The sequence below is a fragment of the Peromyscus leucopus genome, chromosome 7, assembly GCF_004664715.2.
Source record: "Peromyscus leucopus breed LL Stock chromosome 7, UCI_PerLeu_2.1, whole genome shotgun sequence".
In the NCBI taxonomy this organism is placed as follows: Eukaryota; Metazoa; Chordata; class Mammalia; order Rodentia; family Cricetidae; genus Peromyscus; species Peromyscus leucopus.
The window spans coordinates 115,414,105-115,438,874 of NC_051069.1; the positions used below are offsets into that span (position 1 = coordinate 115,414,105).

Genomic DNA, 24,770 nt, shown 5'->3' on the forward strand with positions numbered 1-24,770 from the left:
TACGTTTTGTTTTACTAACATGGACACTGGGATTTGGAGAGGGGGAGGCTAACATCTCCAAGGTGACACACTAGGATTTGTCTCCAGGGAACACACCATTGCCTCTCTGCTATCCCAGAGTGCTTTTCCCTAACTCCCTCCTTTTTATTCTGCTCATTTCCCTGGAGTTTTGTTTGCCAAGCCTTGACTCCTTGCCTCATTAATTTGGTCATTCATTTGATGACTGGCCCCAGGAAGATCCAGTTAGCTCAGAGCGCATCAACGATAAGCATGCACTGCAGAGGAAGGGACTGAGGGTCTTGGCCCCCACCTCTCTAGAGCATTCACCCTTGACTCTGCCTACCTCGGTTGCTGAATCCGCTTTCAGAGCATGGGACCTGAAAACACCTAGTCTAGATCCATATCCCAGGGTGAGTCAGGAGAGTGACCTTCCTCTCTGTGCCTCTATTTTCCCTCTGTAAAATGGGACCCGAGATGCTAGTGCAAGAGCTTAAGGAAGCAAACCCGAGTTGGCTGAATACATGATGACTGTCACAATTAGTCCTTGTGACTGTCTAAGGTAGTGAATACTGGCATGCCTCGCGTTTATACACCAGGTGAGGCTTAGAAAAATGCACCTTTGCAACAACTCCCACGCCTAAGATACCATCCTCAGATTGGAACCCCGACCTGTTTCGCTCCAAAAACTAATCACGCTTGGGAGAGTTTTGCATTAACTGCTCGGAGAAAACACGACTATCCGCAAGATCCAAGCCTAGGAGAGGGGCTTGGGTGTACAAGGCAATTTTCAGACACTCCCTGCAGTGGCGATAGACCGACCTGTCCTTCAGCCTCCGGACTTCTGGCGGGTCCTTGACTGGTGTTAGCGCAGTGCTGGTGGGGACGGAGGTGGTGGCGAGGCTCTACCTTGCAGAGACTCGGACCGTGCTGGGGAAGTCATGTCGGAGCAGCAGCGGCAGGGCGCCGAGCGCGACCTCTACCGGGACACGTGGGTGCGCTACCTGGGTGAGCGTGGGAGTGAGGGTCGCGGCGACCCCACCAACTCCGGGAAACATTGGTCATGGGATGCGGAGCTGGAGTCTGAAGGAAAGGGTTTAGTTCTTATTCGGCTTGGGCAGGAGACTGGGCTCAGGAGAGGGCTAGGGACTTGTCCAAAGTCACACAACACTGTCGGGGGGGGGGGCTGCTGGGGGCACAAGCCAAGTGCATGGTTTGCCGTCTGCCATGACGGCGGCGCACTAGCCACGGGGTCAGAGGATCTGGACTCCTACAGCCTGCCGTTCCCTGGCTCTTCCGGAGCCTCAGTTTCCGCGTCTGCAAAAAGGGTTGAACACGAGGCACTCTTGTCGGGTGCTGATAGTAGGGGTGGACTGAGGCCTTGACACGTAAGCGTCAGTGGAGACCAAGGTCAGTCATTCGCTGGCCGCCCGTCGCTTCATTGGTGCAGATCCCCAGAACCACAGCTAGGGACTGATCAATGAGCCATGGACTTCATTGTTGGCGTCAGTCCACAGCCCAGAAACCAAAAGTCACTTGATTTAGGTCACCTGCCCCACTGTCGTTTAGCAGACTAGGATTAGAAGCAGCTCTCGGTGTGGCGCCCCCTTGTGGAACAGCCCGCGGGCCCGAGAATTAAATGCCTTTTCCCTCCAGGCTACGCTAATGAGGTGGGGGAGGCTTTCCGCTCCCTGGTGCCTACAGCGGTGGTGTGGCTGAGCTATGGCGTGTCCAGCTCCTACGTCCTGGCTGATGCGGTAGACAAAGGCAAGAAGGCAGGAGAGGTGAGTGTGAGTTTGCCCTTCCAACCCCATTCTGGTGTGGAGCAGTGTGCAGCCTTGCATGTGGGACAGTCCTGTCCGTATCAACATCGCGCAGTCCATAAGCTAATCCTGTTTGTAGGATAGTGCATCCTCACCCCACCAGCCCACATGGGTTGGAAGTGACAGTCATTCTTCTGGATGTAGGCAAGCCACCCCCAACCCTGAGTGCAGTACAGCCCAGAGTCCGCCTCCGAGCTTCCTTCTGCCCTGCTACCCCCTCGCCCTCCGTCCTCCCCCCTGCTTGGCCCTCATGCTTCTCTCTACAGGTTTCCTGCTTCTGCTCCAGCTGGGTTAAATGTCTTTGTACCTACCAGGTGCCAAGCCCTGAAGCAGGCCGCAGCACCAGAATGGCCCTGGCTGTGGTCGACACCTTTGTGTGGCAGTCTCTGGCCTCTGTAGCCATCCCAGGCTTCACTATCAACCGTCTGTGTGCTGCCTCTCTCTACGTCCTGGGTACTATGACCCGCTGGCCCCTGACTGTCCGCAAATGGACCACCACCACGCTTGGGCTCCTGGCCATTCCGGTCATCGTCCACCCCATTGACAGGTAGGTGCCCTTCGGGCCTCAGGGACCAGTCATTCTGCAGGTAGGGTGGGCTTTGAGAGCTGTGGGCACAGAACCACGGCAGCAGAGGCAGGGCTGAAGTAGAGAGGGCATCTGTACCCTTGTCATATGATGTGGCAGATACTTTGGCAGAAAAAGAAGCAGAGAGCCTCGAGGGCACTGAACAAAAGAAAGATTGTTGTGAAATAGCCAGAGGCAGTCAGTAGCCGGTGCCCAGAATGGTGGCCTTCAGGGCTGTGATAGTGGCGTGAGCCAAACTCCGTTTGTTAAGTAAATGAAAAACCAAAGTCTTGGGAGGGATGTGTTCAGGCATGGCTGGATCCAGGCATCCAAGTGATGCTGGCCCAAGTGATGCTGGCAGGGATCTCCCCATCCTCAAGCTTGTCTCCTCGTTGGTCTTATTCACTCTCCTGCTATGTTCCCCGGTGACTTACAGCATCTGTCTCTTCTAACATCTTAAGCCCCATGAAAACTTCTCCATCATGATAACAAAAATCCCAAGGAAGATTTTCATTGGTTCGTTCAGGCAGGGTACCTGTGTCTGAGCCATTGTCCTTCTGCTTAGTCAACCCTGGGTCGGTCATGTGCTTGCTCTTAGAACCAGAGGTAGGACTTGGCTGGAGAGATGGTTCAGTGGTTAAGAGCATGGCTGCTCTTCCAGAGGTCCTGAGTTTCAGCAACCACATGCTGGCTCACAACCATCTATAATGGGATCTGATGCCCTCTTTTGGCATGCAGGCATATATGCAAATAGAATACTTAAACATACATAAAAAATACAGAAATATATTTAAAAAAATCTTAAGCTGGGCAGTGATGCACACGTCTTTAATCCCAGTACCCGGGAGGCAGAGGCAGGTGAATCTCTGTGAGTTTGAGGCCAGCCTGGACTACAGAGCGAGTTATAGGACAGGTTCCAAAGCTACACAGAAAAACCCTGTATTGAAAAACAAAAAGAAAAACAAAAAACAAACAAACAAAAAGAACTAGAGGTAGGTATCAATCCAAATAGACCAATGTGTAGCATGAGGAGGGGCCTGGAGGTGGGTGGGGCATAACTGGCCCTGAGTGTCACAGTGAGCACTTTACCCCCTGGGCCTCGGCTTCCCCAATTGTAGAAAGAAAAGGAAATGGTTGTTATTCTCGGGAGTTAAGTTTGACTTTCCTAAGTAGCTCAAGTAGGAGGAGAGTGATAAAATGGGTGCCAACCTGGTTGCTGTTGGTACCCCATATCTGGGAGTCCTTCCCGAAGTCCAGTGTGTTTCCTTACTCTTGGCTGCCTGCTCACCATGCCTTCTCTCCTTGTAGGTCAGTCGACTTCCTCCTGGATTCCAGCCTGCGTAAACTGTACCCATCGGTGGGGAAGCCCAGCTCCTCCTGACCCTGTCCTGTGCGCTGCCCATGGCTGGCCCTCTCACACCAGAGAATGTGGATGCTTGGCTGTTTGGGGTCCATGGCACCCGAGTAGGTTCAAACTCATGGATGCTTAGAGACAAAGGCCTTGAGGAGTAATGACTTCACTGAGTCCCAGAGGTGGGACCCGACCCTGTCTGCATTAGCGGCAGCAATTGTACTGAGTGGGAGCGGACGCTGGCTGGGCATGTCTTTTGAAATATTTTCTTAGGTATTTTATGTGTATCAGTGTTTTACCTGCATGTATGTATGTTTGTGCACCACCCTTGGAGGTTTAAAGAGGTCACTGGACCCCCTGAAACTGGAATTAGGGATGGTTGTGAGCCACCATGTGGGTGCTGAGAACTGAACCTGGTTTCTCTGCAAGGGCAGCCAGTGTTCCTAAGCACTGAAGTACCTCTCAGCCTCTGGGCCTATCTTCTGATGGAAATGTTAAACCCTCCCATGGAGGAGAAGGACACTAAAGCCCAGAGAGGGCAAGGGATGCTCCTCAGGTCACGTGACAAGCCAAGGACCAGGCTGTCCAGCTGCTCTAAGTCACTGTGGTAATGTGGCTGAGTGACTTAGGGCAAAACACAGAGGTGCCGCATTTGGGACACTCAGGATAGAGTCTCTGGCCAGCCATCCCTGCTGCAGCAGCTGCTGGGGCCTGGCTGGGAGGCAGGACAATCATACACCAAGTGCTAGCCCAATAAACCCTTAAAAAATGGTGTCTTCTTTTCTTCATGGGGAAAAGTAGGGGATGCAGCCACATGAGTGACACTTCTGGAGCAGGTAAACTGAGGGAGAGGTGGGCTGCTTTCCTGGCTCTACAGGAAGAGGTGTAGGGAGAACAAGGCAGGAATGTCCCCAAGCCTAGAGAGAGGGAGGGAGGGAGGGAGGAGGGAAGGAAGGAAGAGTTCGAAATGAAGGTTTAGGTGGGGAGAAATGGGAGGGTGTTTTGTGTTGAAAGGTGGTGTGGTATCGTCCAGGTGATTGGGGGGGGCGGCGGCGGCGGCAGCGGCGGCGGGTGTGTGTGTGTGTGTGTGTGTGTGTGTGTGTGTGTGCTCAAGAGTGGTGGCAGGGAATCGGGACTGTATTCTACACCTTGTAAGAAGTGGTTGGATGCCCGGTGGCAGTGGCACACACCTGTAATCCTGGCACTGGGGAGGCAGAGGCAGGTGGATCTCTGTGAGTTCGAGGCCAGCCTGGTCTACAGAGCGAGATCCAGGACAGGCACCAAAACTACACAGAGAAACTCTGTCTCCAAAAACAAAAACAAAACCAAACAAAAAAAGGTGGTTGCAAGGCCCTGGGTTCGGTCCCCAGCTCTGGAAAAATAAAAATAAATAAATAAAGTAAAAAAAAGGGGGGGGTTGGGGATTTAGCTCAGTGGTAGAGCACTTGCCTAGCAAGCGCAAGGCCTTGGGTTCAGTCCCCAGCTCCGGAAAAAAAAAAAAAAAAGGTGGTTGGAAAATCTTGGAGAAGATGTGGAGGAAGAGGAACCCTTATTTGTTGGTGGTGAAATAGAAACTAGTGTAGCCATTATGGAAGTCAGTATGGAGGCTCCTCAAAAAAATTAAAAATAGAATGATTATGTGACCCAGCCATACCACTCCTGGGCTTATGCCCAAAGAACTCTGTACTCAGACAGAGACGCTTGCACATCCATGTTCATTGCCACTCCATTCACGATAGCTAGGAAATGGAACCAGCCCACCAACAGATGAATGGGTAATAAAAATGTAGTACACAATGGACTTTTATTTAGCCATAAAAATGAAATGAAAATGTAAGGAAAATGGATAGAAGAGCGTGTCTGAATCTTATAACTGTTTATGCTGTGAGACCTCTGCTAGATCGCTTGCCTTCTCTGATCCTTAGAATTTAGATCTGGAAAGGAGAGTCATGCCATCCTCCCTCCTCCTGGGTTAGTGGGAAGGCCAGAGCAATATGCTGCTAGTCCGTGTTTAACCACTGGCTTCTTTCGGATAGAAGGACTCTGTCATTCATTTCCATGGTGAAAATGCTCCCATCATGTCCCCTCTAAAGCCACCCGAGTGAAGCCTTTGAACCAAGCTGGGAGCATCACATTATATAGGTGGCTGCCAGAGCAATTCCTCTGAAGGATGCCTCAAACTACAGATGCCATCAGCCCCTCTGTACTGTGTCTTATCCGGCAATACACGTCTGTGATCAAGTTTAATTTATAAATTAGGAACAAGAAAGATTACCTATAACAGCTATGTCCTGAAAGCCACCCTCTAGTGGTGGTGGTGGTGGTGGGGTGGTACTAGGCAACATCTACTCAGCTCATAAGATCCTGGTGACAAACCAAAGCTTGTTTCCACCAAGGTTCTCCCTGGGGAGCCAATGAGCTCCTTAGGCCGACTTACAGAGCATGTGTGAGGAGTTGCAAACAGGAGCATGGGTGACCCTAAAGCTGCCACACAGGAAGGCTCGCACCCAGCATGGATGATGGCTTCCCCATGGCTGTATAGATGAAGCCCCTCCCTACTCCTGCCCAACCTGGGTATTTCTAGCTCTTACCTGAGGACTCGTGCACTTAGAACGGACTTGCATGCTGAGAGGAGTGGGGGGACACTGCCCTATGAAAAAAGCCAACTGTCAACAAAGTCCAGCTGTGATGATCTGTAAGCAGCCACAGCTGAACTCGCGAGCATGGTGGCAGTTTGGCTCTTAGGAGAGTCCTGTGCAACAAACTACAAGGACAATACTAAGCGAGAACAATTGTAAGCACATACTGTAGTAAGAGCTATTCAAAACTTACAAACTGATTGTTTCTGGAATTTTCCATTTAGTTCTCAGATTGCAGCGGACTGCAGGTAATGCTGCATAGAAATGAAAACAAGAGGCTGATGACCGTAGATATAAATAATCTTGACGGGCTGAGGAGGTGGCTCAGTGGGTAAAAGTATTTGGAACCTTGGAGGCGCTACTGAGATCCACCAGTGCCCAAATCTGAGATAACTGCTTCTGGAAGCTTGGCCTTAATGTACCATGGGAGACAGGAGTGTGTAATGAAGTGTAATAAAGTCAAGGGTAATGGCTTCACACTCTGGTGTAATGGAAAATGAAAGGACAAATTGAGAAGAAAAGGGTCATAAGAAAGAATCCTCTAGCCAGGCATGGTGATGTGGTGCACGCCTTTATCTGAGCACTTGGGAGACAGAGATAGGTGGATCTCTGAGTTCAAGATCACCTGATCTACACAGAATCCTGGCTAGCCAGGAGGTGCAAAGAATTACATGTCTCAAACAAAACAAAAACAACCAACCAGCTTCTAGAATTCTGCTAACCTCAGGTCCTCCAGATTGGTACAACTGGTGGCAATCTCAGGACCATCTGCAATGGCATCCAAGTGTGATAGAGAAGGATGCCCATAGGATGGCATTGTTGGGCTTGAGGATTGTCTAACGCTTCAGAGGAGCTTCGGATCTGCTCGTGGCTGGTCTGCCTGGGCCCCTCGGTGAAGGCTGAGTTTTCACAGTGGCCCGAGATCTTGCCCTGTCCTGTTCTAACACACCACCATTGTGACTGATAACAGCTAATGAAAATGTGTATAGGAATCACAGCATTCACCTCCCCCACTTGCAGCCTAGGAACTCCGACCTCCAGTGACTTCTAGAAACCTCTGGATACAGCTGTCAATGAAGCAGGTCTGTCCCTCCCTGGCCTCTGGGCTGGAGAACATGGGTTTTCTGGTGCTCCAAAAGTCTGGGAAAGGCCACAGGGAGCCTGATCCTGCATCAAGGAACGGCCAGTCTTTTTTGTATTCTGTGTGATCAGTAATCACACGAAGGAAAGTGCGTGGGTGTGTAGGCTGCACGATCCTGTCACACCTGGACTAGTTGCTTCTGCATTGGTGTGGCCACAGCACCGGACAGAAACATAAGAAAGGCTCGTGCTTCCAGAAGGTTTTAGCCTATCATGGCAGGGGAGACTGTGGGAACATGAGAGACTCCTCACACTACGGTGGATCAAAAAGCAGAGAGAATGTGGGACAAGAAGCAGGGCTCAGGTATAACTATCAAAGGCAGACCCCGCCTCCTAAAGGTACCAGTATAGGACTGGGGACCAAGTATTCAAATGTGAGCCTGTGGGGACACTTGAGATTCAAACCACCACAATGCCACTCTCTATAAGGGACTTGAGTGTCCTCTGATTTTAATATCATTGGGATGGTGTTGTCCTAAAGCCAATCCTCTGTGGATAACCAAGGGATGGCATTACTAGGTTTCAACCTATGTGACCTAAAGTCTCAATTTCTTCATCTCTGAAGTGGGTCTGCTTGTGGCTGCTGCGGGGGACTTTAGGGAAGGATTATTAGGAGGGTTAAACAATAGACAGACAGGCGGTATTTAAGACAAGCATTTCTTAACAGCATAGTGGGCAGCAGTTGATTACTCTCCTTGAGTGTAAGGAGGTGCAAAGAATTACATGTCTTCCAGACTCTTGGGTTTAAAAACTTGAGCCAGGCCAGGCGGCGGTGTATTCCAGCACTCGGGAGGCAGAGGCAGGCGGATCTCTGTGAGTTCGAGGCCAGCCTGGTCTACAGAGCAAGATCCAGGACAGGCACCAAAACTACACAGAGAAACCCTGTCTCAAAAAACCAAAAACAAACAAACAAAAAAACCAAACCAAACCAAAACAACCAAAAACCTTGAGCCAGGCATAGTAGCTCAAGCCTTTAATCCCAGCACATGGGAGGCAGAGGCAGAGGCAGAGGCAGAGGCAGAGGCAGATGGATCTCTGAGTTTGACACTAGCTTGGTCTACAGAACAAAAAGAAGCAGGAGAGGGAGAAAATAAATTTAAAATTTATAGTTAGCTTGACCAGGCTTCCAGGGCCCCTCCCCAGTCTTACCAGTGGTCATGGGATCCCTAACGGTCCCTGATAATCCAGACTTGGATACAAGTTTCCCATAATGAGGTTGCCTCCCTGGCAGAACTAGGCTGTGAGGGCCCAGGCCAGGGTCTTAGTGGCACCTGACTTGTGCTTCAGGCAGAGCCAAGGAGAGGAGATAACGTCTGCCTCAGATCTTTGCTCCCACCTCAGCACTTTTGAGGTGTTTTCTGCCAAAATGGGCTGGGAAGTCACCTAACAGTCCAGATGATGCCATATGGCAAACAAGCTGCTCCCTTATCTACTTGGTAAGAGCTTGGTGGTCGCTCTTTCTCTGCAAGACTGTAAATGGACATTGCCTATTTCAACCGCCTACTCCCAATATCTGGTAGCCACTTTCCAAATTATCACACAGAGGCTGAATATTACTCATAAATGCTTGGTCGGTAGCTCAGACTTGTTACTAACTAGCTCTTACATTTTAAGTTAACCCATATTCCTTATTTATGCTCTGCCCCGTGGCAGTACCTTTATAAGCATGGCGCATTCATCTCCTGCTCCCTCTGCATCTGGCTGGCGACCTCTGACTCTGCCCTTCTCCTTCCTATCATCCTTAGTTTGGTTACCCTGCCTGGCTACTGACCAATCAGCATTTTATTAAATCAATTTGAGTGACAAATCTTTACAGCGTTCAAGAGGGTTATTCCACAGCACAAGCCTTTGTTTGTTTGTTTGAGACAGAGTTTATCTGTGTAGCCTTGGCTGTCCTGAAACTTGCTCCATTGGCCAGGGCAGCCTCAAACTCATAGAGAGCTGCCTACCTCTGCCTCTGCCTCTGCTAGGATTAAAGGTGGGCGCCACAACCGCCCAGCTCTCTCTGCAAGACTCTTAATTTCTCCTCATGGCAGGATCCTTGTTTGATTCAGGACAGTCCACTGGGCTCCTTGAGGCTCACATGGAATATGCCCAGAAGGGTCCCCTCCCAAAGAAATTGGTACAATAGGAAGAGGGTAAGGTCTACCCCAAAGGAGGCTAGCAGGGCTTACGTTGGATACATGCATCTTCAGGGGAGAGTGATGGCAGGTGGCCATGGTGAGTTGGTATGGCTGTCAGCCCCCAGGCCTTATGGTTTTTGTCCTGGCCTGGGTCCCCAGGCAAGCCCTGGCTAGTTTGAGGGAACATTCAAAATCTCCACCAGGGGGCAGCATGCACCAACATGCCCTTATTGGCTGATCCAACTGGTCCCTGATAGCATCTCTTAATGAACTGCTCCTAGTGACCCCAGAGACACAGCACTTCAAGTGGTAAGGCTCTTGATAGGATTTTGCCATGTAGTCCAGGATGGCCTGAGACTTATTTTGTAGCCCAGACTGGCTTCAGACCGGCTATCCTCATGTCTCAGCCACACTGTGTTCTTTGGATGAACTTACTCCTTTTTTCCGCTCTCTCTCCTCAATTTTTTTTATCCTTCTCACTTCTTTTAAAAAATATTTTTAATCTGTGCGAGCACATAGGTGCAGTGCTGACAGAGGCCAAAAGAGGGCACTGGATCCCCTGGAGTTGAAGTAAGAGGTGTTTGTGAGCTGGGAGCCAAGCTCCAGTTTCCTGGGAAATCAGGAAGTGCTCTTGACCTCTGAGCCATCTCTCCAGCCCCCCTCACACCTCTCCCTCATTCTTCATGATAGGCTTGCCAGATAAAATACAGGATGCTGTAGGGAGAGGGATGTTTGAAAAAGCAATATGAAAAAAAGGAAAAGCTATATAAAAACTACTGTTTTACAAACTCCCTAAAAAAATACATGTATTCAAAAAGTTTCATTAACATTTCCTTACACAGAATGTTCCTCCCAGAAGCTGTAGATAATTAAAAAGCCAGTGCCAGGTGTGGGACACCTTTTGTCACGGTTGGTGTGGGGTCCACTGACACCCTCCCCCCACCCCTCAGACCTTACTAGAATAGGAAAGCCTCAGCTGCTGAAGACACCACACACTTTGATCACAGGACATGGAGAGATCAAGCTGGCATTGGCCTGGAAACATCCTCCCTGATGGCTAGATTCCACAGTGCCAGGAGGTGCTGTGCAGGCTGACGGCATAGAAAAGTCATCAAGAACCTTATTACCCAGATGGGAATGGTGTGAGCTACAAAAATGAGCAGCCTGGAAAGATATGGTGCAATGATGGCATGGATCTTATTGGGGTGACCAACAGCATTCTAACTGGAATTAAGGTGTATTCTGCAGGAGTCAACTGTGCCTGGTACTGTAAACCTGACCAAGGATCCGTGGCTGGAGAGGTCATAGAACTGTTATTTTGCTAAAGGAATATAGTATCACAATACCTTTTATACTTAACCTTTTAGCCATATGCAGCTCTCACCCTCCCCAGAGAAACTTCTTTACACAGCACATGGTGGTGAATACGGAGACTCACACTCATCAAAGTGCAGAGAGTAAGTGACTGTGGACATTCGTGTCACTCTCTCCTCTGCAAGGCACAGAAGAGGGCACAGGAAGTCTGTAAGAGCCAGAGGCTGGGCAAGCTTGCTGGGAAATGATGTCAGCGCACTCATAAACCCACAGTAGCGGTGGTTGCCAGCACACCATCAGACGACACTCCAGAATGTAAAGGGAAGGGGCTCACGAGGCCTGCCTCTGGGCTGAAGAGCTATTGGTAGTTGACGGCCTCTGGAAGAAAGAGGTTATCTTCTTCGACGGTGTGACCCATGGCAGTCACCCATGCTGCAGTGGGTGAAGTCCTGTCCGTGAGCACTGGGCATATGGACGGCACTAATTGGACTCAGTGGGTTAGAGAAACAAAAGGAGACATGAAGTTGAGAGGATATGCGTGTGGGGGATTCCAGGCGGAGCTGGAATGGGAGAAGGAGGAGTGAATATGATCTAAACACACTGTATTTCTGTGTGAAATTACCAAGGAACAAGTCAAAAGTTTTGAAAAGGTATAGGATGTTCAGTTAGACTTTAATGTTAGGTAATGAATACATTCTAATCACCATCCAATATCACCCTTTTACTCTTTCAAAGTCTGACAGCTTTCTCTTCCTCCCCTTTCTTCCCCTCTTTTGTGATTCCAGTTACTTTGCCCTCCCCTGCCTACTCAGGAAGGAGGAGGCAGTCTTATCCTGTTTGGAAAGTCACTCAGGAACCTAGAGGTCAAAGCACTTTGGCTCTGGTCCAATTCTACCATCCACAGGCTGAAGAAAGTGGGGCCAGTGCTGTTGGAAGCTCCGTTCCTGTCCTGGCTAGTCTTATGTCAGCATGACACAATCCAGAGTCATCTGAGAGGAGGGAGCCTCTATTGAGAAAAAACCGTCACAAGATCTGGCTGTAGGGCATTTTCTCAATTAGTGATCAATAGGGGAGGGTCCAGCCCATGGTGGAAGGTGCCAATCCTGGTATGGTGGTTCTGGGTTCTGTAAGAAAGCAGGCTGAGCAAGCCATGAGGAGCAAGCCAGTAAGCAGCATCCTCCATGGCCTCTGCATCAGCTCCTGCCTCCAGGATCCTGCCCTGTGTGAGCTCCCATCCTCACTGCTTTTGATGATGAACTGTTACGTGGAACTGTGGGTGAAATAAACCCTTTTTTCCCCCAAGTTGCTTTTGGTCATGGTGTTTCATCATAGCAATGGAAACCCTAAGACGGTTCCCATCTAGAAGATGGGTGTAAGAGCCTGTGCCCTTAAGTGTGTGCACGACTCTGCTCCCCTCCACAGAATAACAATGGTTTGGCGAGAGTCAGGCTTCACACTCAGCGTTCAGCCAATTCCCACGGTGCATCTCCTGGTACCAGCAGGGCCCCTGGGTTCTGGCCCATTCTCATCATCTGGACTGATCATTTCTTGGCAAGATCTGTGTCAGGAGCCAGGGATTCAAGCCAGTGTCTATGTATCATGCATGGGGCAGGAAGTCTATAAAAAAGGGACTGGAGGGCTGGGATACCCAGTACGCTCTGCTGAAACATGCAGGACAATCAATCCATTCCTTATCTCCTTGTCAGAGCAGGGCCTTTTGAGGGGGCATCATGGTGCACTTTAGAGCAATGCCTTCTGACTAAATAAAGAACAAAAAAACTCAGGCCCTAGATTTGCCGCTTAAGACTATGTGACATTGAGTGGCTAGTTTAGCCTCTCTGAGCCCAGTTTCTTCATTCATAAAGCAGCTTTAATCAGGTGTATTGGGGTGGTGTGAAGACGGCATGAGCTAAACTTGTAAAGCTCTTTGAACAGAGACGATCGATCCTCACCAAACAACAGCTGCTGTTACTGTTTTGCCCAGCAGCCGAGAGAGTAGGATGTGACTTCTTTTGCTTCGGGGAAAATTATTTTAATTGCTTAAAATGTGAGCTGTGAGCTCAAAAGGAAGGAGGTATTTATGGGAATGATGGGTCAGACAAAGTCAGGAGCAGGTGCCTCCTGCCAGAGGTGTGGAGCTTTTGTGTCTGAAACTCCCAAAGGGACAAACCGCTGTTAGGTTGGAAGGCCTGGGTCTTCACCAAGTGTGGCTCTGTCCGGGGTGCTGAAATCTGCGGTCTGGTTTCTTCCTTATGGCTCCTGTGAGCCATGTGCTCCCTGCCTTCTGGTCCTCTGTTTAACTTACAGGAATACACTTATCATCTACTATATAGTGAGTGGAAGTAAAAGGGATTCATCTAATCTTCAGCTCAAGTTGCTCGCAGCTCACAGGGAGGGAGCCAAGCATAAATGTCTTAGGGTAGATGAGGTCAAGCAGAGTCATTTCCCTATTCTTGGGCCTCAGTGACACCCACATCTCATCCTCCTTCTTGCTTCTTTCTCTTTTGCAACCTTTACACCCTCCAACCTTTCATACTTTTAAAATTTGATTACAGCAGATAAATCTTCTCCTCACTATCTCTTTCTCTACTCACTGGTGTCACATAGTCAGCCGGACTAATGATCGATTTTAGGAATGAAACGGGGAGTAGAAAGAAAACTGAGGTTCGGGGTCTCTGAGAAGTGGAGGACCCGCCTAGACAGGGGTGAGCTCCTCATCATATTTCTGCATGCCCTCGTCTGGGAGAAGCACTTCAACTGTGAAGCTGACCTTCTTGGCGTGGACGAAGCTGTAGGTATTGTCAAAGCGCAGGACATCTAGGAGACAAATGGGAGATTAGTTCCCACTGGCTGTGCTTGCCAGCCTGGTGTAACTCCCCACTGTACCTTTTACCTCCCCATGGGACCTGTCACCCTGAGCAGAGCCTGTGAACTGACATTACCTCCTCCTGGCATTCACCCAAGCCAGGCTTTAGTTGCATCACAGACAGTGAGAACAATGGGTGTTAATTACATCCCATTGTCTTCACATCTGCGTGCCCACGTGATGAGACAGACCTTGAGAGCAACAGAAGCTCCCCAGCCCTCTTGGACAAAGTGGGGGGCTGGGCAGAGCCTGAGGTAATGGTCTTCACCCTCAGACCACGGGTGACCCAGCAAACAGTCCTTCCCAGATAGGGCAGAATTCTGCCCTTGTGCAGCTGTACTGAGGCTGACATGCAGCTGAGATAGCATGGCATTCAGCTTTGAAGCTGTGCATAAGTTGGCTTACTTCTCATGGCCTCACAGGGGGAAAAAACCTGCCCTATTATCCTTTGCTTATGTCCTGTGTCCCAAGCACTCTCAATCCTTCAGGGCTCGAGTGTTTCTGATCCGTGGCGCATACTAGGTGTTCATGAATGTGGCTTGGGAGTGAATGAAAGCTCTAACCTGGACTGTAGGTCCTGGCATATGTCTGGGGGAAGGGGCCACTGCCCATGTTCATCCTTTAAACCACATGGAAGGTGGCTCCTGTCTTCAGAGCCCATGCACAGCAGGGGGTGTGGACTTACAGACACCAGCCTCTGCACAGGTGAGGCTCCCGTCCTCAGGTACCATGTGGGCATTGTAGCGCTGACTGGTTAGCACCTCAGTCATCTCCCCGGCTTTCTGCCTCTCTCCCATCTTGGTCTTGAGGAAAATTCCGAAGCCAATGTCTGCACCATCAGATGAGAACTGCCACCTGGGAGAGGTCGGGTTGCTGCTCAGTGTGATTGGTCCCTGAGGGGTCAGAGCCCAGCCATGGGAGGAGCGATGGTCTGTCCCTACCTGAGGACACAGCCTGGAAACAGGATCTCATATTCCACCTGGTGTGAGGAGCCACGGCTGATCTGCACTGAGTGCTCATACTGAGTCTTCACCTGGTCCCGCACGTACATGGACTTGGGGATCTCCCCACCATAGTTGATCTATAACAGAATCTAGGGTCATTTTTCTTGCCAGAGACACTCTTATCATCACTGGGAAGATTTCTGCTCCCCCTCCCCAAATTCTTTCCTGGCTCTCTAGGCTAGGCCAGCACTTCCCCTGGAAGCTCCTTCTTCCGGCTTATTTCCAAATCAAAACTCCATTTCATCTTTCTCTGTGTATCTTCTCAGGAGCGCCCATAAGTCCCAATAAGCTGGACCCACCCAGCTCAATACCTGGTCTCTATACCCAGAGGTCTATCTGGATATGTTTGTGGAATGAATAGGTGGATGGGAAAGGAACCCATCTCTACTCCTCCAGCTCCTTCCTATCCTCAGGCTCTGCATACCTTGGTCACACATTTGGGGTTCCCATCTGGGTCAGTCAGAGTTCCCCCAAAATGAGCAGGCAGTTCCTCAGGACTGATGAGTTTCAGCAAACCTTCCTTCCAGCTGTCTGGGAGCAGGGAGATTGAACGGCGGTTATCACATGTGGAAAGGACCAAACAGCCCCCACACCAGCCAGGATCCCCTGAACTTGTGTCTGCTAGCTCTCCGGGAGTTAGGCTGCCGGGGATAACTTCCAGGTCTCCTAGACCTCGGGCTATAGGAAATGGCTTTCATAGCATCCAGTTGCTATGGAAACATGTGTATCCCAGTCATGAGCAGTAAAGCTGAAAGTTGCTTTATTGTCTCAAGGAGACTGTAAAGCCCTGTGAGTTCAGGACCTTGTTGAGATTACCTAGTCAGTAAGTCAGATCTTGTGGTGGGAGCAGCTCTGTCTAGAGAGACCTCTGTCCCTTTCATCACCACCACCGTCAGATATAAGGCTCACTACTGTTATTCATATGTGAAACTCTAGGGGTTCTGGGTCCTGGGATTGCTGTGGTCCTAGCCCTGTGGCTAACCTAATTAACCCTTATAGCTGTGGAATATTTCTTCTCTCCATTTGGAAATATCACAATGTCTGGAATGCTGGGGCCAAATGTACTGAGCCTTATGGGGCACCAAGGGGGTAGAGGGCATTGACTTGGGTTCATACTGTGTCAGGATTTGGTGCCTCCCCACAATGAGGCTATCTTGTCATCCATCAAGCTCTCCTTCATAGTGAAACTGGGTAGAGGTAGGAGCTGGGGTATTGGGAAGAAAGAGAAATTGAGGAATATAAGACTCCCACCCCCATTTCTAGATCACATAATTAGATGATCTGAACATTCTGCATGAGAGATTGTTTTCCTCTAAGCTCAGGCTCACCGATTTATGCTTGAGAATTAGTTTTCTTCATCTTATCCTATCTATCTATCTATCTATCTATCTATCTATCTATCTATCATCAATCTATCTATTTTTTTTTTTTTTTTTTTTTGGTTTTTCGAGACAGGGTTTCTCTGTGTAGCTTTGCGCCTTTCCTGGAACTCACTTGGTAGCCCAGGCTGGCCTCGAACTCACAGAGATCCGCCTGCCTCTGCCTCCCGAGTGCTGGGATTAAAGGCGTGCGCCACCACCGCCCGGCTAATCTATCTATTTATCAATCAATCATCTATCATCTACCAATCATCTATCATCTGTCTGTCTATCTATCAATATCTATCATCTATCTATTTATTTATCAATCATCTATCTATCTATCTATCTACTTATTTAACCTTGCCATGGATAGAACCCAGGGCCTCCTATGTGATGGGAAAGTACTTGGCTGAGCTTTACCCACAACCCACTCCTGCTACTATTAAAGCAATTCTTGTCAGGGCAATGGAATACAATTGTAGTCTCGGCACTCATGAGACTGCGGCAGGAAGATGGTGAGTTTGAGGCCACTCTGTCTCAAAAAACAAAACAAAAAATAAAAGTAAGTTGTTTTTCTTACTTACAGTAATATGCAAAATTGAGAAAACAGGAAAAGACAAACAATACCTTTAAAAACATCATCTATTCTGTTTGTATTTCCTTCTAAACACCTGTTTGTTTTGTACACATTTGCTTTGTCATTTTTAAAATCATACTTGTTTATTTATTTTGTGTGTGGAGGGGTCACACATCACAGCACACATGTAGAAGTCAGAGAGGATAACTTATGGGAGTCAGTTTTCTCCTTCTCCTGTGTGGGTTCCGGGTGGCACTCAGGTCACCAGCCTGGTGGCGGCTGAACCATCACTCTGGCCCCGTACACTTAGTTTTAGAAAAACAAATCATATTTTCCCTATGGCTGGTGTGTAGGTGCACATGTGTGTGCACATCAACATGCATGTACATATGTGCACCTTCATGGAGGTCAGAGGGTAACCTACGGCAGCATTCTTCAGGGCCTATCTACTTTGATTTTTTTTTTTCTCTGAGATGAGTCTCTCGTTGGCCTGGGATCACCAATCAGGCCAGGCTTCTGGCTAGTGAGCCCTGGGGATCTTCCTATCTCCACATCCTCAGTGCTGGGATTACAAAGTATGTGCTGGCACACTCAGGTTTTTCTTTTCACCATGAATTCTGAGGTGAGAACCGTGTCTGCCATGCTTCAAGGTAGGCCATCACTAACTGAGCCTCCCCCGCTCACCATATGACTTTCTGATCCACTTTCATTTTTTTTTCCCATTTGGCAATATTTCTTTTGCCATTTTTCAGTTGTGAATTTCTGGGTAGGATGGTGCACTCTTGTAATCAGCTAGAGGAAGGGGGACCAGGAGTTCAAGGTTCTCTTTGGCTACTTAGTGAGTTCAAAGCCAGCACGAGCTCCATGATAGCCTGCCTCAAAGAACAAAACAAAACAGCAAAAAGCAACATCCAGCCACAGCACAGCTTCTGCAGCTGCCCAGAATTCACTGAGTGGATGCATCATTCTGCACTTATCCAGACCCTTTGTGTCCGACTGCCTTCTCTGAATCTTGGCTACTTCTCCTGCTTTTCCTCCTCAGCCTGAGTTGCCGTTAGAAGCACTGGATGTCCAAGTGCGGAAGGGAAGCCAGGGCACATAGAGAGCCAAGGCTGAGGAGCAACAGAGCAGAAACTTACAGGGGCAGGGGGCATGGATGCCTTACTCCCAGCTCACCCCAGGACCAAGGCAGAGAATAAGGCTTAGGAGATGACTTGGTCCTACATGATGAGCCCCATCTTACTGTGGGAAGAAGGAGCTTGTGACTGCAAGTGCATGCTGAGTGCTGGAAGGGACCAACATCACTCGAAAGCTGATGTGTGAGGCACAGAGCCAGGGCCACTGGAACAACTTACTTCCCAACACCACAATTTTCCTCCGCGTGTCCTCACTCAGGAATGGCTTCATGAGGTTGTAGCCCACAGGGAACAGTTTGGTGGCTGGAAGGACACAAGAAGAATAACAGGAAGAAGTCAAGCCACGGGCCACTTTTCCACAACAGACACAGCCAGTGATACAGAATCACGATGGACTCGGCCAGCCCAGACCCTGACCCAGTCACCCAAGAAATAGCCAACTAACCAGCCATTCATCAGCCACCTACCCACCCCACAAATGAGCTGGTCACCAGCCTCCTCCTCATCCAGCCAGTAAGCTAACAAGCCTTCCAAACTGGTCAGCCTGCTAACAAATAATCTCCCAGTTCACCAACCCACCGAAGTCAAACTTACCAAGTCAGCCAAACAGAAGATCAATCAGCCCGCTGACCAACCAGCTAGACAGCTAATCAACTGCTCTCTCCAAACATTCACACAAAGAGCCAGTGATCTAAATAACCAGCTGACCATGCAAATTCAGCTTAAGAACAAATCAGCCAGTCGACCAATATGCCAGGCAACCACCCAAACATCCATTACCAAAATGCTAGCCAGACACTCAATCAACCAAGTCCAACACCAGTCAACTAGTCAGCCAGCCCAGTCAACTCTCTCACACATCACTAGCTACTTGGCTAGTCAGACAACTAATTAGCTAATCATCTGGACAACTAGTCAAGCAATGAGTTAACCAACTATCAAACAAGCCGTCCTTCTATCTACCTACCTACCCAGGGAACGGCCACCTGAATGGCTAGTGAGCACCCAGAATGGCGCCAGGCCTGGAATGTGCACCATGGGCATAGGCTTAGAGTCCTTCATAGATCAAGCAGATAACTTGCTCAGAAAAACACAATGAGCTGGGTGGTGGTGGTACATGCCTTTAGTCTCAGCACTCAGGAGGCAGAGACGGGAGGATCACTGTGAGCTCAAGGTCAGCCTGGTCTACAGAATGAGTTCCAGGAAAGCAGAGCTACACAGTCAGACCCTGCCTCAACAAACAAACAAACAAATAAACACAAAATGACCCCCCCAAAAAAAAAGAAAAGAAAGAAAGAAAAACAGAATGAATAGTAGTATAGGCCTGGTGGTGCAGGACTGCAATCTCATACATTCTGAAGGCTGAGGCAGGAGGATTGCAAGTGCAAGGCCTATGTGGGCTATGGAGTGAGTTCACAGCCAGCCTGGGCAGCTTAGGGCCAGAGACAGTCCAAGAAGGAAGAGTTGGTCATGGCTGGGAGAGGGGAAAGGCCTTTCTAGAGAAGCTAGGGAAGCCAGCTGTTAGCATTTCCTGGGCACTTCCTCTGTGCCAGAACCAAGTGGTTTGCATGTAGTCAGAAGCAAACCTCCCCACAACAGCCCTGGGAGAAGGCACTGAGCCCTGAGGGTGGATGATGAGGGCATGGAAACCCAGGCAGGGGAAGTCACTTCTCACTTACCTTTCACAATGAGCATGTACTTCAGGGTCTCTGGATAGTTCGCTTCAAGGAGGGCAAAGAACTGTGGAACCAAGAAAGCCTCCTGAGAGCCCACATCTTCTCCCCTTCCCCTCCTTTACCATCTCCTGCCTGGAGATTTTAGACAAGTTTTCCTTTTTGGAAGCGATCTTTTTTTTTTTTTTTTTTTTTTTTCAGAGCTGAGAACCGAACCCAGGGCCTTGCGCTTGCCAAGCGCTCTACCACTGAGCTAAATCCCCAACCCCAAAGTTTTCCTTTTTGGTATCACCTCCATTGCTCTCTGAAGGGAACCTCCTCACCTCGGACTATTAGCACCAATGCTCATAGTAACTCATAGTAACCAATAATCATTTTAACAGCAGATGATAGTCATGTGACTACACATGGGTCAGCTGTTCAGTATCAGCCCAGCACTGTGCACATGCTTTATGGACTCATCAAACCTTCCGGTCTCACTGTCCCCGTTCTGGAGGTGAGGAGCCGGAAGAATGGTGGGGTCACAGGGTAGATGGGGGTGGGGTGGGGGTGGGGGGCAGATGACTTGCCCAGGGTTCAGAGCATGGGAATGACAGGGCTGGGACCGTTTGTGGGAACAAGCCCTGTGCTCTCCTGGGACTCTCTCTGTGGACTTTCTAGGAGCCCTAGTAAGGTTTCCTTTGGGGGCGGGGGCTAGGAAGGAAACCACCTTTTATTAATTTGTATTCTAAGTGAACATAAGGGTCAAAGCAGGCCAAGCTTGTCACCCAAGAGTGTGTGTGTGTGTGTGTGTGTGTGTGTGTGTGTGTGTGTGTCTGTCTTTCTGTCCATCCCTGGGCCTCCTTACCTCCTGGTACACTTCCACCAGAGGTTTCCAGAAGTGCTTCAGTCCCAGACCCTCGCAGTCAAATATCATCACGATGGTTTCAATCTTCCTCCCCAGCTGTGAGGATGAGCAAGGGGCAGTGCCGGGGTCAAAGTGTAGTCTTGGGAGTTGGTGACCCAAGTACATGACCCCTTAGGATGCTTCCAAGCCTCCATTATGTCCTCAGAGTAGCAAGAGGACAAGAATGAATGCATCTCCCCACTCATTCATCCATTCACCTATCTACCCACCCATTCACTCATCCATCTATCTATCCATCCATCCATCCATCCACTCATCCACCAATCCACCCACCCATCCATCCATCCACCCACCCACCCATCCATCCACCTACCCATCCATCATCTATCTATCCATCCATCCACCCATCTACCCACCCATCCATCTACCCACTCATCCATCCATCCACCCACCCACCCATCCATCATCTATCCATCCATCCATCCATCCACCCATCTATCGATCTAACCATCCATCCATCCACCCATCTATCGATCTAACCATCCATCCATCTGCCCATTCATCTATTCATCCATCCACCCTCCTTTCACTGACAAAAAGAAAATTATGATGGTGTGAAGCAACACAAATTCAGTCAAATCCTTAGTCTGAATGTTGAATTTTGATTTGTTTTTATGGGCTAGGAATATTCAGGACGATGTCATCTTTTGATGTCCAACTGTGGTTTAATGAAAGTACTCTGCACATGTTTGAGGCAGGCTAGGCTAAGCTATGATGCTGAGTGGGTTAGGCATTTGTGTATCTCCAACTAATGGTATTTTAAACTTAGAGTGGGTTTATTAGGATGTGACCCCATCATAAGTTGGGGAACATCCTCACTGTCACCAACTTTTTACTCTTTGCAGACTGTCCTGCCAAGGGTGAGGAGATAGGCTCAGAGAGTTAAGAAACTTTCCAAGTTCACACAGCTGATAAGCAGTGGCACTATGTGACCTGAGAGCCCTCTGACCATGGCAGTAGAGAGAACACTGGTGTATTCTTGGACCATGCCCCCGACAGCTTCTCCTGCATCCAATCACTCACCCACCCGGCCAGAACCTCACCCGCTCTGTCTGCAGGTCACATTCATGCAGGATACGCTCACAGTCCCTCATCTTGGTCTTCAACAGGTCCTGCTTGGTGACTGAGAAAAGCAACCCTTTGGGGTCCAGTGGCCCGATGATGTCATACCATACGGGGCATCCGTCACGGTCATAGCCACACAGGCCACCAGGCATGTACTTCTGGATCACCTAGGCATGGAAAGATACATGACACCCGGCATCACACACCTCTCTGGGGGCCCCCAGACCTGACTAACCTATCAGACCCAAGTCTATACCCTGCCATGGGACAAAACATTGGCCTACACTGTCCCAAGTGAGAAAATTGAGGGTCTTGCAAGGGAGGGCCTTGTTCACAGCAATGACTACGAAAGCCCAGTACTAGCCAGGCCTGGCTTCAGGCTTCTGGGTTCATTGGTCCTGCCTGCAAAGTCTTCTCTGTCTTCTTCAGTGATAGAGAAGGTCAACACCGAAGGTCAGGAGATCTGGTTCAAATACAGATACTGTTGTTCCCCTGTTCTTGAGCAAGCGATGCCACCTCTCTGGGCTCCATCCCACCTCCTCTGGCATAAGATGGCTCAGATTCTCGCTCTCTAATAAATTCTGGGAAACATGGTATACTGTCCACATTGTGACCATCATGTTACTGTGACCCCAGCATGGGTACCACCCTTACCAGTCCCTTGATAGGTTGTTGCTTTCTAACCTGGACAGGATGCGTTGAAACTCTGGAGTGGGGGCACAGAGGGACTGGGGACTGACGGGCCACAGTGGCTCGGATACAAGTTTGGGAGGCCAGACAGGACTAAGCTCAAACCCCAGCCTCATCATGGGACTTTGGCAAGTTGCTGGACTTTGGCTGAATGGAAAGAGTGACAGTACTTGCCTCACAGTGTTCAGGTGATTAAATGAACTCATGCTGGGACTATTTCTTTTCTTTTGTCTTCTCTCTCTCTCTCTCTCTCTCTCTCTCTCTCTCTCTCTCTCTTCCTTTCTTTCGTTTTGGTTTTTCAAGACAGAGTTTCTCTATGTAGCCCAGGCTGTCCTGGAACTCACTCTGTAGATCAGGCTGGCCTTGAACTCAAAAATCCACCTGCCTCTGCCTCCCAAGTGCTAGACTTAAAGGTGTCTGCCACCATGCCCAGCCAATGCTAGAATTCTTGACACAGAAATTATGCTTTACTCTTACAGAAAAGGCCCTGTGAGGCTAATGGCTTCCAAGGGCATCTCTGCTTGCTGTCCTTTCCTCATGGTGTCCAGTGACTAGAGGCTGCTTGGGTGATATGTCCACAGAGATGGAAGTGTTTAGGGTTGGGGCCTCACCTCTGGGGGCTGCCAATCAAAGATGTGGTCAATGTCCATGGTCTTCCGGAACTCCATGTACTGAAAATGAAAGGGGTGGTTAGGCCCCATGGGGCTCCCAGCACTCTGAAAAGGGCATGGAGGTAGGGGTATGAGACACTGATTGCCCCCCACCCATGAATACCATCTCCAAATCCTGGGTGATGCTTTACCTTACGGAGCATGGCCTCCGATTTCTGCAGGTCAAAGTTCCGAGCTGAGGAAAGATGGGGGAAGGGGAAGGTGGGACAGGGCTGTCTTGCCTTGCCCCTAACTTATGAAAGCAATGGGGGACCCTGGGAATTTGAGTAGGACCCTGCCTCTTCCTCCCCTCTCCTAGACCTGAGCATGGGAAGCAAGATGGTATGGTCAGATCCTGAGAGCCACAGATTGCTGTGGAGCTGCGGGGACCCGGGTCTTCTTACTGTCCCCTCATCTTCAACATCCCCACCTCTTCCCTCACCTCGGAGCCAACGGAGAAGGAAATAATCATCAGGGTTTGGCAGGGCGGGCAGCACGTCCTGGACATTTTCTCGGAACTGGAAAGAAAGATGCCTGTTGATGTGTTTCTCACACTGAGCCTTGGCCTCTCAACTTGAAGATTCGATCATCACCTCTCCTTCCCTCCCTCCCTCCCTCCCTCCCTCAGCCTGACAGTGGCATAGGTGGGTGAGTGGAAGAATGGAGAGTTGTGAGATCAAAGGCAGAATGGGGGGATGAATGCATGGGTGGGTGGAAAGAAAAAATGAAGGATCAGTTGATCAATGGATGGATGGACAGATGGATCTATGCATAGGTAGGCAAGAGGAGAGATGGGCAGGTGAACAGGACAGTGAGTGAGTAGAAAGAGGAATAGATAAATGGGCGGTGGGTGAGTAGAGAGGACTGTGAGTGTTTTCCTAGTTCCCTTCACTCATTTTCCCATCTTTTACAAAAACGTGATTCTGAAGCAGAGAGAGAGAGAGAGAGAGAGAGAGAGAGAGAGAGAGAGAGAGAGAGAGAAAGAGAGAGAGAGAGAGAGACTCATGATCAAGGGTCCTCTTCCCCTTCAGCTGTGGGCACACCGACACTGTTCTGTCTCTCCCATCTGGATCCCACAGACTAGCTTTCCTTTCAGTCCCAGGAAAGGAGAATCCATCAGAGGACAGACATTGGCATCCTCCAGCTCCCACCCAGGGGGCAGAGGGGTGGGCCACTGCCAAGTAGAGTCCCCTGGGTCCGGCTCCTGGCTAAGTGCAAGTCTACTGCACATGTAACACCTGTTCTGGTCAGGACTGATGTCGCTGAGCTGTGTAGGACTGACCCCTGTAGAGGTGACACACATGTCACTGAGCTGTGTAGGATTGACCCCTTTAGAGGGACAGCAAAGAGACAATGTCAAGGATGACATGCAATGGAGGTAGGGGCCCGGCGATCCCTTCCACCCCACCCCCCAGTCATTCCCTCCTGAGGGCCTACAGGAGGGGCATCTCTTACCTTGGCCAGGGTCTCTGCCTGCTTGGGGCTCAGGTCTCCGACTCGGCCACTCATGGTGATGGCTGAGACTGAGGAACAGTGACCACTGCAGGCAGAGGCCCAGCCTCCTCTGTCTGTCCAGACCCAGCTGGAGCCTTTTGCCCCCACCTCTGGGTGTGGCTCAGGCGCCTCCTCCAGGCCAGTTCTTTAGATTGGACATTACATAACTGGGATTAGGTAAGGTCCCGTGCTTGGCCCTGGGACAGGTCTGGAGGAAACGGCAGACCCGAGGGTGTGCCAGGACCTCTGCCAGATGAGGCAGCTGTAAAGGAGGAAGGCTGGCCTTCCCTGCGAGTGACCACTGTCCTGGAGAAGGGGGAGTCCCTTGCGGATGAGCCCCACTCCTCAGAGGTACAGCCTTTCCCTAAGCCTCTGTCTCCTTGTTCTTCTGATGG

At 49.7% G+C, this 24,770-nt stretch overlaps 2 protein-coding genes across 2 annotated transcripts; one reads left to right on the forward strand and one right to left on the reverse strand.

Annotated features, from left to right (window-relative positions):
• Nucleotides 1–829: 829 nt before the first annotated feature.
• Nucleotides 830–4,508, forward strand: Mtfp1 (mitochondrial fission process 1). Its single transcript, XM_028870669.2, has 4 exons — nucleotides 830–1,005; nucleotides 1,654–1,781; nucleotides 2,135–2,367; nucleotides 3,694–4,508. Exons 1-4 carry the CDS (start codon nucleotides 939–941, stop codon nucleotides 3,764–3,766), a joined length of 501 nt encoding a protein of 166 aa, XP_028726502.1. The 5' UTR covers nucleotides 830–938; the 3' UTR covers nucleotides 3,767–4,508.
• Nucleotides 4,509–12,228: 7,720 nt separating this feature from the next.
• Sec14l3 (SEC14 like lipid binding 3) lies at nucleotides 12,229–24,485 on the reverse strand. The gene is made up of 12 exons (XM_028870872.2): nucleotides 24,337–24,485; nucleotides 23,324–23,399; nucleotides 23,034–23,077; nucleotides 22,843–22,902; nucleotides 21,520–21,708; nucleotides 20,417–20,512; nucleotides 19,576–19,636; nucleotides 18,116–18,199; nucleotides 15,247–15,353; nucleotides 14,760–14,899; nucleotides 14,504–14,673; nucleotides 12,229–13,769 (listed from the first exon to the last, which is right to left on the reverse strand). The coding sequence occupies exons 1-12, from the start codon at nucleotides 24,388–24,390 to the stop codon at nucleotides 13,648–13,650; spliced, it is 1,203 nt and encodes a 400-aa protein (XP_028726705.1). The 5' UTR covers nucleotides 24,391–24,485; the 3' UTR covers nucleotides 12,229–13,647.
• Nucleotides 24,486–24,770: the final 285 nt, after the last annotated feature.

Bases quoted from the DNA above. Each gene is read 5' to 3' on its own strand.
- Mtfp1 (XM_028870669.2), top strand. From the start codon at position 939: ATGTCGGAGCAGCAGCGGCAGGGCGCCGAGCGCGACCTCTACCGGGAC. The intron at 1,006-1,653 runs GTGAGCGTGGGA...TTTTCCCTCCAG, and splicing joins CACGTGGGTGCGCTACCTGG to GCTACGCTAATGAGGTGGGG. The intron at 2,368-3,693 runs GTAGGTGCCCTT...CTCTCCTTGTAG, and splicing joins ATCGTCCACCCCATTGACAG to GTCAGTCGACTTCCTCCTGG.
- Sec14l3 (XM_028870872.2), bottom strand. From the start codon at position 24,390: ATGAGTGGCCGAGTCGGAGACCTGAGCCCCAAGCAGGCAGAGACCCTG. The intron at 21,709-22,842 runs GTGAGGCCCCAA...TTCCATGCCTAG, and splicing joins TTGATTGGCAGCCCCCAGAG to GTGATCCAGAAGTACATGCC. The intron at 19,637-20,416 runs GTAAGGAGGCCC...TTGGTTCCACAG, and splicing joins TGGTGGAAGTGTACCAGGAG to TTCTTTGCCCTCCTTGAAGC.